The sequence below is a fragment of the Elephas maximus genome, chromosome 1 (assembly GCF_024166365.1).
Source record: "Elephas maximus indicus isolate mEleMax1 chromosome 1, mEleMax1 primary haplotype, whole genome shotgun sequence".
NCBI lineage: Eukaryota > Metazoa > Chordata > Mammalia > Proboscidea > Elephantidae > Elephas > Elephas maximus.
In genome coordinates, this window is record NC_064819.1 from 6193908 (window position 1) to 6210642 (window position 16735).

A 16735-nucleotide genomic window follows, 5' to 3' on the forward strand; every position below is an offset into this window, starting at 1 on the left:
CTGATCACGAAGAGAAATGGAGATTAATTCTACAAACATATAGCTATTACTTTGCAAATCACATTTTTTTTTAATATGGCGATGTAAGTAAACAGAATTAAACCTCTTTAAATAATTTAACAATCATGACATTGTCCTTGCCTAAACACTTTCACTTTTCTGTCACGGAGGTAATGATAAAAAAAAAGAAAGAACTCTCTTGTGGCTTGCCTAATCTGAATGATTAAAAAAGCTTCAGTGTCATTTTAATAACTTGTTAAAACCCTTTGCCACCTAGTAGATTCTTACTCATAGTGACCCTGTAGGGCAGAGTAGGGCTGGCCTATATGGTTCCTGAGGAGTGGCTGGTGGATTCGAATTGCGGATCTTTGGGTTAGCAGCCCAGCTTTTAAGCACTGTGCCACCTCATTCTAATAGGTAGTACGTAAATTGGATCAGTATTAAAATAAAATCACCCCATTTTCCATGCCATCATGGTGATGAAATCATCAGGTGAACAAATGGATCTATGATTGTCTCTTTCCTTTCTCCCAATTGAATTTGTACATCTTTGGCTGTTGACGTATTTCCAAATCCAAACATGACTCTAATTTTTTTACTGTATACCTTCTACTACTAGTGTTGCCTAAAAAAATTGTGAGATTCCTCACCCACCAAAACAGTAGTTCTTAACTGTATGTACATATGAGTGCTGTGTTTAAAATTACCTGTTCCCAGACGCTATCACATACTAATTATATCCGAATCACTGAGGATTGGGGATATGTGGCTTCAGTATTTTTTAAAAGCTCTCAGATGATGCTAATATACAACCATGGTTGTGGAAGCAGGGCCTCTTCAACCTTAATGTCTTTATGAATCACCTGGGGATCTTATTAAAATGCATATTCTGATTTGGTAAGTCTTGGATAGAGCCTGAGATCTTGCATTTAAAAAAAAAAAATATGGTACTAAATAGTTGATAATGAAAATTCTCATTTTCAGACCACACTTTTAGTAGCAAGGGTCAGTGGCTCTCAAAGTCTGGCCCCAACCTGCAGCATCAGCATCACCTGGGAACTTATTAGAAATGCAAATTCTCGTACCCTACTTTTTTTTTTTTTTACCCAGGACCTGTGAATCAGAAACTCTAAATGTGGGGCCAAGCAATCTGTGTTTTTATCAAGCCCCCTCCCACCACCACCCACTCCAGGTAATTCTAATAACTAAGTTGGAGAAACACCAGTCTTAAAAAGTTCCCTAAAGTCAAAACAACAGGCTGCCCATGGTTGGAGAAGCTCTTGTATAGCACATTAAAACCCAGTGCCATCGAGTCGATTCCGACTCATAGCGACCCTACAGGACAGAGTAGAGCTGCCCCATAGAGTATCCAAGGAGCGCCTGGTGGATTCGAACTGCTGACCCTTTGGTTAGCAGCCACAGCACATTAAGAGGTTGAAAATCTTTACTACTTCACCTTTTGTGAGCTTCTTAAAATAACCTTGTGAAGTATCTAGTTTTATCATTTCATAAAATTCAAGAGATTTGCTCAAAATCACATAGCATGTAAGGAAAGAACCAAAATTAGAGCCCAAGTCTTCTGAAACTTAACAAAGTAAAGGCAAAAGGTTCAGAGAAGAACAGGTCAAATAGCTGTTAAAAAAAAAAAAAAAAAAACCCTGTGCCGTTGAGTCGATTCCGACTCCTAGCGACCCTGTAGGACAGAGTACAACTGCCCCATAGAATTTCCAAGGAGTGCCTGGCGGATTTGAACTGCCAACCCTTTGGTTAGCAGCCGTAGCACTTAACCACTACGCCACCAGGGTTTCAAATAGCTGTAGTCCATAGTAATGTCCTGAAAGTGTGGGATCTCTCTGGCTTGGGTGGTGGTAAGGAGAGGGAACAGTGCACAGGCAGGCAGCTCCTATCAGGTGGGTCACAGTCATTTGGACCTGGGGACCTCAAAGACCATAGCAAAAAGCACTAAACTTTTTTTTTTTTTGCCTGAATTTGCTATTATTTGAATTCAATTTTGAGAAACACAAATGTTGCTTAACTCTCACCAACTGACTTAGTAGATGAGTCATTCTCTTTTGGTTGTTCACTCCACAATTGTACAAATAATTCATTCAGAGTCAAATGACCTATGTGTCGTGTGTGTGTGTGTGTGTGTGCATGTATGCATATGTTTCATACTTATAGAAATACAAAATTAATCACAATTTGCCTGCCTTGTTAGTAAAGCCATACGTGATTTAATTTTAAAGTGCATAAGCCTTCTTTAATAAACAGTACACAATATTTTATATCCCTAGATAAAATATATCATACTATATGCCATCATTAACCGAATGTATCTGATAAAGTTATTTTATGGAAAATGGACAAGAAGCTAATTATATTCATTTGAAGATAAAGTCATTATGTCTAATAAACCCTCCTATAACATTTGTGATCCTTAAGGAAAGTACTGACGAAGACCAAGACCACAGCCTTCAGTATGCATTACACCTCAATCTAAAGAAAACAAAAGTCCTCACGATTGGACAAATAAGTAACAAAATGAAAAATGGAGAAAATATTGAAGTTGTCAAGCATTTCATTTTACTTAGATCCGCAATCAGTGCCCACAGAAGCAGCAGTCAAGAAATCAAAGGACATATTACATTGGGCAAATCTGCTTCTAAAGACCTCTTCAAAGTGTTAAAAAGCAAAGATGTCTCTTTGAGGCCCCAGGTGTGCCCGACCCAAGCCATGGTATCTTCAATCACCTCATATGCAAGCGAAAGCTGGGCAATGAATAAGGAAGACTGAAGAAGAACTGACACCTTTGAATTGTGGTGTTGGCAAAGAGTATCGAATACACCAGGGACTGCCTGTAGAACAAACAAATCTGTTTTGGAAAAAGTACCACCAATATGCTCTTTAGAAGGGAGGATGGCGAGACTTCCTCTTACATACTTTGGACATGTTATCAAGAGGGACCATCCTGGGGGAAGGACATTGTCATGGATTGAATTATGTCCCCCCAAAAATGTGTGTATCAATTTGGCTGGGCCATGATTTCCAGCATTCTGTGGTTGTTCTCCATTTTGCGGTTGTAATTTTATGTGAAAAAGGATTAGGGTGGGATTGTGACACCACCCTTACCCAGGTCACATCCCCGATCCAATGTAAAGGGAGTTTCCCTGGGGTGCGGCCTGCACCACCTTTTATCTCTCAAGAGATAAAAGGAAAGGGAAGCAAACAGAGAGTTGAGGACTTCATACCACCAAGAAAGCAGTGCTGGGAGCAGAGCACATCCCTTGGACCTGAGGTTCCTGCGCTGAGATGCTCCCAGACCAAGGGAAGACGGATGACAAGGACCTTCCTCCAGAGCCGACAGAGAGAGAAAGCCTACCCCTGGAGCTGACGCCCTGAATTTGGACTTATAGCCTACTAGACTGTAAGAAAATAAATTTCTCATTGTTAAAGCCATCCACTTGTGATTTCTGTTATAGCAGCACTAGATGACTAAGACAGACATCATGCTTGCTAAATTAGAGGATCAGTGAAAAAAAGGAAGACCCTCAAAGAGATGGATTGACAGACTGGCTACAACAATGGGCTCAAACACAGCAACACTTGTGAGGACGGCGCAGGACCAGGCAGGGTTTCGTTCTATTGTACAGAGGGTCATAAAAGTCAGAACCAACTCAACCGCATCTAACAACAACAAGGACAGTATCAGTGACAACCAATAAATTTTTATTACCTTTAGTGATTTAGCTACAGAAAAACAAAATAAAACAAAAAACTTCGTAATCTTCACAAACTAACCTTGTAGTCCCATGCCCACATGAAGTTTATTTTCAAATAGTGAATGATAAGTGACGGAAAATCACACATCGTGTCAGGAGTTTTGATCCATTTTCACACATTGTAGGCGTTCCAGATACCTTACAGAACATAAAATATTTTCCCTTGATATTTGCACAGAACCTTCACATTTTACTGTCAAATAATCATATCTATGTTTTTATTGTTTCTTCTTTTCTCTCCATTATTTTAAGAAACATATAGGGAACTAAAGATGTAGAATTTTGAAAAAAAAAAAAACCTAAAAATTTACATACTCCTAAAGTATATTTTCCAAGATACTTTGCTTCCTTGTACCTAAAATTTATTAGATATATCCACTTCTAAATGGAAAAAACGTCATCGTAAGAAGTATTATAATATCCTGCAAACATCACAGAGGGTCAGAATTGTGAAATGAAAAAAAATTAATACCTTGAATTTAGAATATTTAAAATCACATTAGTATGAAGTCCTTGCATTTTAATCATATACATACTTTGGTATATGTCTAGATATGCATGTATACAGAAGTCATATATTATAAAAAGATACATTTCATTGTATTATACAGCTAGCATGGCTCATTGGGATCAAGTATTTCTATCAAGTATTTCTATTGGGATAACTATATTCTATCCTTATGCTGCTAATATTAAAAATATGGTCAGTGGAGTTGTTAAAAATAAAATTGTAACGGTTGAGTTAGAACACTACCTATTTTCACTTTCCCCTTGACTTATCAAGACAGCTGCATGGTGTAAACCCCCCAAGTAACCAGGCAGTGAATCCCTACGGAGCATGCGTGTGAGGTAAAGAGTCTGAAGAACCACTGTGGAGTAGCAGAACTCCTGTGCTTGTGGGCAGTAGCAGTGATGAAGGTGGGTTCTGTTCAGAAAAACCCCTGAGGCGCCACCACACATAAAGTCCTAAGGTCTGGTGTATCCCACCCACACTGATGTGCACATAAATCACCTGGGGACCTTGTTAAAATGCAGACTCTGTTCCAGTAGGTACAGAAAGGAGCCTCAGGTACTCCTACTGCAGCTGCTGGAGTGTGGGCAATACTTTGATACTTTGTCCTCGGCATGGAAGTTGTGGTGGCAGGTTCCTGTAGCTCTTTATAAAATTCCTAATAAAGATCCAGAATCTTCTCTGAGAAACAACCAGACTAGGTATGTATAAATCAGAATATCTCTTTTTCTCCAATTTTGTCACCGTCATTCTATAGTCTTTTTTTTTCCCAAAAAATGGAAATTCTAGAGCCAGTCCCCAAGACTAACATATGCTATCTTATCAAGGTTCGCATTTACACCAAAGATCAGAATTAGACAAAACTAAGCATTAATTCCCAAACTTGTTTGATAGAAGCAAAGCAGTGAAGGTAAATGTTTTGGGGATGGTCAGCCAAACTCTTGTCACTGGACCACCAGAATGACAAATCTCCCTTGTCTCCTGTTGCCATTTTGGATTATTCAAGGCCACAGGCTCATTGAGAAAGGATTTTTGCCACTTGCCATTTTCACTTTCTCAGTGCCGAGCACCTACTGTAGCTTCCAAGGAATCAAAGTCTCCTTCCTCTCCCCACAAATAAAGTGGAAGCAAGCCTTTCCCAGGCTGGGCTTGTGAACAGAAAGCAAGAACACCATTCTTCACCAGGAAACTGACCCACAAAGCTTATTGGATTCATTTAAAGAGACTGAAAAGAAGGTCAGCTAAGAAAACAAAGAGAACTCTCTCCACAGTTACTTCTGATAGAACTCCACCAACCCAGAAATAAAGCCTCGGCCAAGGCAAAGGAAATGAAAAGGGGGCATGTTAGGTGAGGTCTGGCAAAGCAATCTGCAGAGCACTGGAGTCTCACAGGTGACTTCTTTGCATGCTCTGTTTATCTGTCTTTTCTTTCCCAGGGAATAACTGGTTCTATATTTAGACACTTTTCTCACTATCCCCATTTCCACACTGTAATGCTCTACGAAGGGGCAACGCTCTAAAACCTCCATTTCTTTTGAGCCATAGACACATAGAAGCACATATAAGAGCATATGCAGATACGTATGTAGTGGGAGTCCCTCTCATAGTCATAGACTTTTATGTATATACTATATGAAAATATAAGAATATTTATCTTCTGAACTAACATTTAGATGCTTATCTAACTTTATGATAACTGTAGCATAAGACAGAAGTGATATGACTTAGAAATAACTTACAAAGTTCACGGGCATAAAAGAAAACAAACTAAAGATCCAGGTTATTCACTTTTCCAATATTCTATCTTATAATTAGTAAAAAAAATAAAATAAAAATAAACTTCTGTGGACAGCATAGATTTATATAGAGCACTTTATGATTTTAGGGACCATGAATGTTAGCAGCTGAGATAGCATCCTTGGGTGTTTGCAAAACATTTTCTGTGTCATGTCCAAATCCCTTTGCAAACAGATAAATCACCCGACAAATCTTACTACTCCGTGTGGATAAACCACGCATGCAGGCTTACAAGGCTGGAGAGCTGGAAGGGAAAAACCTGCTGTGAATGGTTGGGTCTTCATGATTCATAATCATCCAATGCCCAGAAAACGAAGGAAGGAGTACTTACACGTCAGGGTTTCCTTACTTCTTACAATTTGGGGACACACACAAACACTTTCCTCCTTAACAAGGCTAGAGATCCCAAAGCAGGACTCTGTGACAGCCAACCAAATTTATTTCTGAGAAAAAGGAAGAAAACTTTGCTGCTGTCGGCAGCTCTGCTACAAAACTGCTCCCTGATGCCCCCAGGGTTCATGCACTATCAGCTCCTCGCACACAGATTAGAGGTTTAGTTTCTATCGGATACTGTTCTTTATTGCCACAAGGAGCGATATTAGCTAGATAGACAGACTGACACCAGGCCATTTAATTTGGATGAAATGAGATTTTAAAAGATCTCCAAGGACAGTGTTTTCTTTCTCTTTTCCTTATTTTTTCCCCCCAGTATCTGACAGAAATTCAAGGAAAGCCAGAGAGAACGATGAAGGATGTCTGTAGTGTGTGGAGAGGGAGAAGAGAGACTAAAAACCACGGGAAAAAACAGCTTAGAGGTTTTTAGCAATAGTATTTTGACTTGGTTCCACTCTAGCCTCTCTGGGTCACTGTCCCTTATAGGGGTCAAACTTCCAAGGACTTGGGACTCTCCCTTTCCAAATTTCAGTTCCAAATTATATTTCAGAGTTTGGCAGAGCTAACAAAGATTTTGAGGTCAATAATCAATTAGAAACATCCATTTTATGCCAGGTTAATTCTTTCCCAACCACGGTGCTTAATACTCCTTAAGTATCAGCAATTTGGCAAGTTCCTTTGTTTATTTGTTTCTCTTCTTTCTTGTGTTGATTTCTATCCACATTCCAGTAAAGACTCAGTAACCAACCAAAGTTCTAAGACTGATGTATTATTGCCCTCCATGTCAATTAAGAAGATCTTCAGTGGAAGTCTTCTGTCTGAACTACTGCTAGGGCGCGCGCGCACACACACACACACACACACTCACAAACACACACTTGTACCAGGAAAGGAGCTGGGAGAATGCAGTACGGTGCACCGGTCTCCCGGAGCCATGATCCAACAACTCTTCTTTCCAATTTAAGGAAGCCCAACAAACTTCAAAGTGCAAGAATACAGCCCAAATGTCACTAACACCCTAGATGAAGTTAGGCTGGCACGGCGATAGAAACAAGATGCCATGCACCAAAGCACATTTAACCAGCACAACTGATCCTTGACAGGGAACACAATTCAATTCCCTTGGATTTTGTTGGCTGATACGTTCGCCAGTCAGTAGCGCACACACACACACACACACACACACACACACCTCATACACACACACGCGGAAAAGTTGCCCGAAAGCCCTACCTGAGGATGGCGGTGTCCCCCTGCCTCACGGTGATGTTGTCCGTGCCTCGGTTAAAATCCACGCTGCGAACAGGCAGTCCTGTGGGAAGAAGGCAGAGCAACCTCAGTAGGACCAGCGGCAACTGTTTGCGATCAGGCTGAACTCTGGCGACCATGGTGGCCACGCCGAGTCGCGCTCCGCAGGCGGGTGGACTCCGGAGGGGTGTGCGCGCGTGCTGCTCGCCGTGGAGAGGGCTTTACAAACGGGGGGCTTTCATCCGCCCAAAGGCAAAACGGGCTTTTCCAGTTTGTGAGCCTTCCCACTTTGCCTCTCTCTTGCCCCAGCTCAGTGTCTTTCACGTTAAAGACTTCACAAAGCCCTCAGAAAAGCCAAGCAGGGCGAAAGAAAGTCTAAGGAACGCAATTTAAAAACAGAGTACAAATATAAACCCCCCTAGGAAAGAAGACAAGGCTGCAAAAGGGAAGATGTTCTTCTCTGGGCTGTCTGTGGCTGTATGCTCCCTTGCCAGTAAGAGGATGCCCAGAGTCTGTGCTGAGCTCCTTCCCGCTGTAACCCACTTTCCCGGGCGGGCGAGGGAGCCGGCACCAAGCTGCCAGTGAGCGTAAAGCAACGGTCACAGAGCAGCAGCCGCAGCAGCAGCAGCCCGGAGTCTCTCTGCCCCTCCTCCCTTTCCTGTTTCTCTCTTCAGTCCCTCCCTCTCTTGGCTCAGCACCTCCCTCCCCCCACTGTTTTTCAACAGCCCCTTCACGTCATCCCCTTCTCCCTCCCCTCCGAGTGGCCCCTGGCTTCGCACAACTGCCCCCTTCAGCAGTAGCCAGCCTCAATGAAAGGCTGATGCGCCTTTAGGTTGTCAGGACAACAGATCCTTCTGAGGCCTGGCTGATTTCCTTAAGAAGAGGGAATGGAGCTGAGACGTACTGTTAAAGAGAGAGGGGAGAAGGAGAGGGATGCCTGCTATAAAAGCACAGAAGAAAGAGTGCAGGAAAGGAGTAGGAAGAGTGAGGAAGGAAGGAAAAGGGGGTGGAAGACCGAAAAGGAGAGAAGGATGCAAGTCTTGACAAATGGAAGCAGGGAAATAGAGAAGGCTGGGAAGCAGAGGAGGGCACCGAAAGATGGGTTGAGGAATATAAAACAGAAGGAAAACTTGGCAGTGAAGTCCAAGATGAAAAGCCAAAGTTGATTTCAAGACTAAACATTCCTGGCAATTGGCTTTTCATACTCACATCTTGTTCCTTCTTTCCTCTCTCCTGCATTTTCTTTTACAGCCTTAAAAGGTTTATTTTCTCTCCTTCCTTCATCCCCTCCCCCTTCTGGAACTCTTTATGAAAGATGGATTGGAGACAATGCTGTTATTGAGTGGTCCAGGATGTGAATGCTTGGCTTGTTTTTTCCAAGCACCAGCCTCACCAGCTGATCCCTGATCCCTACATCAACCTCACTCTCCAGGAAACACTCACTCGGTCCCATATGTGAGTAATGATGTTAATGATTGTTGTTTACAGAGCACATTGCTGTTGCTACCCAAGTTTCTACTGGCACTTCTCAAAACGTTCATATGCAAGGAAGGCAACCTGTATATCAGAAAGAGTGTCATTTATAGGGTGACACTAAGGCTGCATACGGCTCCCAGCTTGTGGCAATCAAGGTAACTGTCATTTGCCTCTTCTCCAAGACCCAAGCAAGTGAAGAGGGCCACCTACACTGTCATTCCACAGGAGTCAAAACTGTTAGACATCTCCCTCAGTACTGACTCTGGGGAGGGAAAATGGGCCTTGGCTATCCAAGGACTTTTTTTTTTTTTTTAACTATTTTTTAAGTTTTATTGAATAAAAAAATTTATTTGTATATTTAAGGCATTCACATGGTACGAAAATGAAATGGTACAAAATGCTATAGAGTGAATTGTAGTTTTCATTTTAATCCCTGTCTTGGGGCAACCCAGTTCTTCTCTTAACTGGAGACAAAAAGAATTTCCACCTTCATGTACATCTTTCCCAAAATATTCCCTAGACATAGAGATAAATACACACACTTATCATCACTGTTCCCTTTATTTACACAAACGGTTAGCCAAAGGCAATTGCAAAAAAAAAAAAAAGAGTATGTTTAGAAATCTTTCCTAAGGCCCACAGAGTACCTAAGAAGGCACTTACTATGTTAACACACGCCTTATCCCTCCTGAATATTCAAAGAATTTCCCTGCTGCATTGTATTGGTTTAATGGTAGACAAACTCATTGAGATTTTGTGAGGAAAGGAAGGAAAACTGTTTTTTTAAGAAAAGATTTTGAAGGACTGGAACCTGAATTGTTGAAAATTCAAGGTTGTTAGAGTTCAAATAATTTTGTTTGTGCTGTGCATTAACTTTATATAAATCGAGTTATCTCATGTCAGGGCTTATAAATAAAAAAAAAAAAATAGTCCCCAGCTAATTAGTCAATGACGTTCCACCTCTAGTTTGTAACTGTAAATTATTTAAAACTTGAATCCTGTTTTGATGCAGAAAAAATTGGTAATGCCGGGTGGTTAGTTGAACTGTAAAACCCATAATCCTTTGGTCCCCAGTATCAGTAGGAAAATGAGCTTCAACTGCCAAAGGAAGAGTCAAAAATTAGTATCTCTTTGCCAAGACTGCAGTTAAAAGAGCACTTCCCTCTCTCCTTCCAGGCTTGACCATCCCTGCAAGGTTTCTTCTGAGTTTTAAGGCATGTGAAGGGTTGGCTTAGACAAAAGTTTAGCCATAACACCTTAGGTGGGTGGGCGGGGTTGCCCCAATGTTAGGAGGAAGAAAAACAAAAAAGACATAGGGAACTGGGGTTACTGGAATTATCTATTTCCAATAATTGTACTAGATGAGTGATATGACCCTGAATGGGACCCAAAATACTCTGATGAGAAAGGGTAGGACATATCAAGAGTATACTCTTGTGAGTATGGGTATTATCAGTGGCTTAGATTTTGCATGAAAAAAGGAAAAAGTTTTTCCAGGGCAAGGAGAAAGTGGGGTGGGCTGGCAGCACATTCTTTGCAGATTTTTTTTTTTTAATTAACTTTTATTGAGCTTCAAGTGAACGTTTACAAATCAAGTCAAACTGTCACATATAAGTTTATATACACCTTACTCCGTACTCCCACTTGCTCTCCCCCTAATGAGTCAGCCCTTCCAGTCTCTCGTGACAATTTTGCCAGCTTCCAATTCCCTCTATCCTCCCATCCCCCCTCCAGACAGGAGATGCCAACACAGTCTCAAGTATACACCTGATACAAATAGCTCACTCTTCATCAGCATCTCTCTCCTACCCACTGTCCAGTCCTTTTCATATCTGATGAGTTGTCTTCAGGCCAACAGAAGGTTTGGGGACCATGACCGCCGGGATTCCTCTAGTCTCAGTCAGACCATTAAGTATGGTCTTTTTGTGAGAATTTGAGGTCTGCATCCCACTGATCTCCTGCTCCCTCAGGGGTTCTCTGTTGTGCTCCCTGTCAGGGCAGTCATCGGTTGTGGCTGGGCACCATCTAGTTCTTCTGGTCTCAGGATGATGTAGGTCTCTGGTTCATGTGGCCCTTTCTGTCTCTTGGGCTCTTAGTTATCGTGTGACCTTGGTGTTCTTCATTCTCCTTTGATCCAGGTGGGTTGAGACAAATTGATGCATCTTAGATGGCCGCTTGTTAGCATTTAAGACCCCAGAAGCCACATTTCAAAGTGGGATGCAGAATGTTTTCATAATAGATTTTATTATGCCAATTGACTTAGAAGTCCCCTCAAACCATGGTCCCCAAACCCCCACCCTTGCTCCGCTGACCTTTGAAGCATTCATTTTATCCCGGAAACTTCTTTGCTTTTGGTCCAGTCCAGTTGAGCTGACCTTCCATGTATTGGGTATTGTCCTTCCCTTCCCCTAAAGCAGTTCTTATCTACTAACTAATCAGTAAAAAACCCTCTCCCACCCTCCCTCCCCCCTCCATAACCACAAAAGTATGTGTTCTTCTCAGTTTATACTATTTCTCAAGATCTTATAATAGTGGTCTTATACAATATTTGTCCTTTTGTCTCTGACTAATTTCGCTCAGCATAATGCATTCCAGGTTCCTCCATGTTATGAAATGTTTCACAGATTCGTCACTGTTCTTTATCGATGCATAGTATTCCATTGTGTGAATATACCACAATTTATTTAACCATTCATCCGTTGATGGACACCTTGGTTGCTTCCAGCTTTCTTTGCAGATGTTTTTACATACATGGTTCTTAACTAATGCCTATGCTAAGCATCTCATGCTACTAGTGGGCCTTGTCTGATACTGCTAGAAGAAAGCATAAGGTTTAACATACTGAGGTACACAATGATTCACATCAAAGTAGTAGGAATAGGTTATTTGTGGTAAATCAATGAAATCTAGATTTTGTCTCGAGAATCCCTGAGAAAAGGGCATATTAAGTTAATCAGGATTATAATCAAGAAATGCCTAACCTACCTGAGAGGATAAAATGATAAGCATACATTCATATAGAAAAAATATATATATAATGAGATTAAAGTCTTTTAATACCTTCATTAAATGAAGTCCATTTCTTGGTACCTTTTGTTAAATTGACTGTTCAATGAAAGTAAAATACAATAACAAAAGACTACATTAAAAATGCTCAATTTGGACTGTTCAATAATTCAGACTGGATTCAGAATAACTTCAAAATCATGATTTCTTTTTTACGTAAGTTAATTATTTAATATCGCTTTTATTCAGGTCGCACTTCAAGTACAACTCTAACCCAACCCTTGGCCCAGAGGGACATTCTCTAATTGAGAAATATAAGAATGAAGGAATCACTGAGTGACCAAGCCAATCACGTGGTTTATCAATCACTATTTATGAAATACTAAATGTGTTTGTGGGTGCACTATGCACTTCTGCCTCAACATTACCTTCTCAGAGTCTTTTCCCCTTTTACTCTCTCAGGGACTCCTTCCAGTTGTCTCTTCCCCATTATCTCTCACTTTCTAATAAATTCAACAGCCCATGTATCTTGGATAACTTATTTCATGCTGATGGTCACTCCCTAAATCTACCCCAATAGTAACTCCTTTGCTTGCTTTTCTTAAGAAAGATAGAGGAGGAAACAAATAAATGAGTTAAAGAAATGTATACAAGTTATTTTTCTATAAACCGCTATGTACATTCTTTCAAGAGGACTGGCAAAAAATGAACATACTCTTGGGATATTTGTGAGGCAAGTATGGCTGTTAGCCATGTGAAACAGCCATCATCAATCAGGTAAGATAATCTTGACTACTATCTTAAAATAACTGCCTTTCTAAAAGAGGCTTTTGAAAATCTGGAACTCTCCAGAGAAAAATGCTACAGGAAAAACAAAAACTGGCTAATGTCTGAGTATCCTAAGAAGCATGGTTTATTCCTCTGTTTAGCTTTGTAAGGAAATAGACTCACATGAAACCCAGATGCAGCCTGAAATGTACAACTAACTCAGCTACACTGTTTGCATTTTATGCTAAACAGATCCATAATATTATTAATATACTACTCCACATTTCTCCAGTTGTAAGGTCTTAATCATAAGAACACCATGCCTAGACTTTATTTTCATAAGTAGAATTAGCATTTCTATATGAACTGTGAACGCAGAATTGTTAACACTTCTCCTTTGGATTCCTGTTCTGACATTCTCAATGATTTCATAATAATTGGATAATACTAAAGTATCCCAATTTAAGCCCATAGACATGACACTATCTTGTGTGAGTTCATTATCTGGCCCCTTCAAATACAGTAACTTCATTCACATGTGTCTTACTGCGTAACAAAATCAATCCGCTTCAAGTCAGTTAAATATTGTCTAAATCCTAGCTATAGAACCCAAAGTAATGTAAAATACCCAATACAAATCCACACAATTAAAACCACTCTTTCATAGTTTGCTATTCTCGCACGTCTTTGTGGTTTGCTGCTATCACATCAGCCTATCAGCCTTCTGCTTCAAACTAAGTGTCCATTGCTCCACTCATTCTACTTTGATGAGCATCAATACTTCGATCTGTCTCAGTTTTTGCAGATTGTTCTGATTCTTGAGCTGCTACTTGGGTCCTCACTCTTTGCTTCTACTACTAATTACCCGAAAGCATAAAGGTACTTACACTCCATGATACATTTGCACGCCAGCAAACTTACTCTCATACACACACTTTATTATTTCACATGTATGCACTCACTAGCTCCAGGCTGTCCATTCTACCATCATGTACATGGAGTGGGCAATGGCCAAGTAATGCACCATCTGCATTTCTGCTGTTCTTTTTAATCTGTCCCTCCCATATGGGAAGACCGTTGCTACACCTGGAAAGATGACAGTAGCAGCATTTTCAGTACAAAAAAAGTTTTAAACCCAAACCTGTTGCTATCATGTCGATTCATACTCATAGTGAGCTTATAGGACAGAGTAGAATCACCCCATAGGATTTACAAGGAGTGGCTGGTGAATTTGAACTGCCGATATTTTGATTAGCAGCCGAGCTCTTAAATGCTATGCCACCAGGGCTTCATTTTCAGTATAACCAAAAAAACCAAACCCATTGCTGTCAAGTCAATTCCAACTCATAGTGACCTAGAGGTAATCAGGGAATTCTGTCCTCTACTTGTGGTTGACATCATGACTTGGATATCTAGAATCAGAATATAGGGCAAGGAGAAGTGAGGAAGAGTGGAGGCAGGTGTGAAATTTCATATTCTGGCATGCCCAGTAGGTTTATGATTATTCAATCACTCAATATGCTTTTAGTGATATAGTAATGAATCAAGACGGACCACAATTCTACTCTCATGGGACTTACATTCTAGATCCAGAAATACACACTAAATAAGCAAATACATATTAAGATTATATGAGAAAGTAAATACTATGGAGAAAAATGTATGATGCAGAATGAATGATCTGGAGGTGTGAGGAGGGAACATAAAGAAGAGTGGTCAAGTCAAACTTCTTTGAAGAGGAAACACTTGCAAAGGCCCTGAGCCATGCACCAAAACCAAAAACCCGTTGCCATCGAGTTGAGTCCTACTCATAGCGACCCACAGGACAGAGTACAGCTGCCCCAGAGTGTCTCCAAGGAAAGTCTAGTAGATTTGAACTGCCGACCTTTTCCTTTATCAGACAAGCTCTCACCGCTGTGCCACCAAGGCTCAGAGATGTGTACTAGGAACAAAAAAAGGAAAATAAACCTGGAGTGTACTTTGTGTGTGTATGTTGGAGGCAAGGGTAGTTGGAAATGGAGGAAGGGTCATGATGAAGAGGTTCCAAGGTAAGGAATCTGGATTTTATTCTAGTGACTTGAATGGTCAATGAAAGATTTTAGCAAAGATTGACATTTTAGAAAGATTTCTCTGGATACATTACGGAAAACGGATTATAGGAGGGCAATAGTGGGAGAAAGGAGACAAATAGGATGCTTTAGCTATCCAGTGACAACTGGCTTAGATTGTTGTTGTTAGGTGCCTTCAAGTCAGTTCTGACTTACAGTGACAGTACGTACAAGAGAACAAAACACTTTCCAGTCCTCAGCCATCCTCACAATGGTTGCTATGTTTGAGCCCATTGTTCCAGCCACTGTGTCAATCAATATTATTTAGGGTCTTCCCCTCTTTTTGCTGACTCTCTGCTTTACCACGCATGATGTCTTTCTCCAGGGACTGGTCCCTCCTGATAACATGTCCAAAGTATATGAGATGAAGTCACGCCATACCAGCTTCCAAGGAACACTCTGGCTGTATTTCTTGTTTATTCTTCTGGCTTGTTAGGTGCTGTCGGGTCAGTTCCGACTCATAGCAATCTATGTACAACTTCTGGCAGTCCATGATATATTCAATATTCTCTGCCAACACCATAATTCAAAGGCATTGATTCTTCTTCGGTCTTCCTTCTTCATTGCACAGCTTTCACGTGTATATGAGGCAATTGAAAACACCATGGCTTGGGTCAGGTGAACCTTAGTCCTTAAAGTGACATCTTTGCTTTCTAACGCTTGAAAGAAGTCTTTTACAGCAGATTTGCACAATGCAATGCGTCATTTGATTTCTTGACTCCTGCTTCCATGGGTGTTGATTGCGGACCCAAATAAATGAAATCCTTGACAGCTTCAATATTTTCTCCATTTATCATGATGTTGCTTACTGGTCCAGTTGGGAGGATCTTTGTTTTCTTTATGTTGAGGTGCAATCTGTATTGAAGGCTATATTCTTTGATCTCCATCAGTAAGTGCTTCAAGTCCTCTTCACTTTCAGTAAGTAAAGTTGTCATGTGCATATTGCAGGTTGCTAATGAATATTCCTCCAATCCTGATGCCCTGTTCTTCTTCATACAGTCTGGCTTATCAGATTATTTGCTCAGCATACAGACTGAATAAGTATGGTGAAAGGATACAACCCTGATGCACAGCTTTCCTGACTTAAACCACACAGTGTCTTCTTGTTCTGTTCAAACGACTGCTTCTTGATCAATGTTCAGGTTCCTCACAAGCACAATAAAGTGTTCTGGAATTCCCATTTCTCATAATGTTATCCATAATTTGTTATCATCCACATGCTTGAATGCCTTTCCATAGTCGATAAAACACATTTAACACTCGTATTCTCTACTTTCAGCCAAGATCCATCTGACATCAGCAATGATATCCCTTGTTCCACATCCTCTTCTGAATTCAGCTTGAATTTTTGGTAATTTCCTGTTAATATACTACTGAAACCATTTTTTAGTTATTTTCAGCAAAATTTTATATGCATGTAATATTAATGATGTTGTTGCATAGTTTCTACATTCTGTTGGATCACCTTTCTTTGGAAGGGGCACAAATACGGAGCTCTTCCAGTCCTCTGGCTTCCAAATTTCTTGACAGCATTGTATTCATTTGTTGAAACATCTTATTTGGTATCCTATCAAGTCCTTTTTCATCAAGTCCTGGAGCCTTGTTTTTCACCAATGCCTTCAGTGCAGGTTGAACTTTTTTTTTTTTCA

General features: G+C 40.6%; 1 protein-coding gene across 3 annotated transcripts in view; it reads right to left on the reverse strand.

The window, feature by feature from the left end:
• LSAMP (limbic system associated membrane protein) overlaps positions 1–8342 on the reverse strand; it is a 991063-nt gene extending 982721 nt beyond the window's left edge. For all 3 annotated transcript variants that reach the window (XR_007516473.1, XM_049877041.1, XM_049877029.1), the window contains exon 1: positions 7714–8342. Coding sequence is in view for 2 of the 3 variants with exons in the window: in XM_049877041.1 (XP_049732998.1) it covers positions 7714–7868 (155 nt within the window). In the remaining variant the exon portion in view is untranslated. The remainder of the gene's footprint in view (positions 1–7713) is intronic.
• Positions 8343–16735: the final 8393 nt, after the last annotated feature.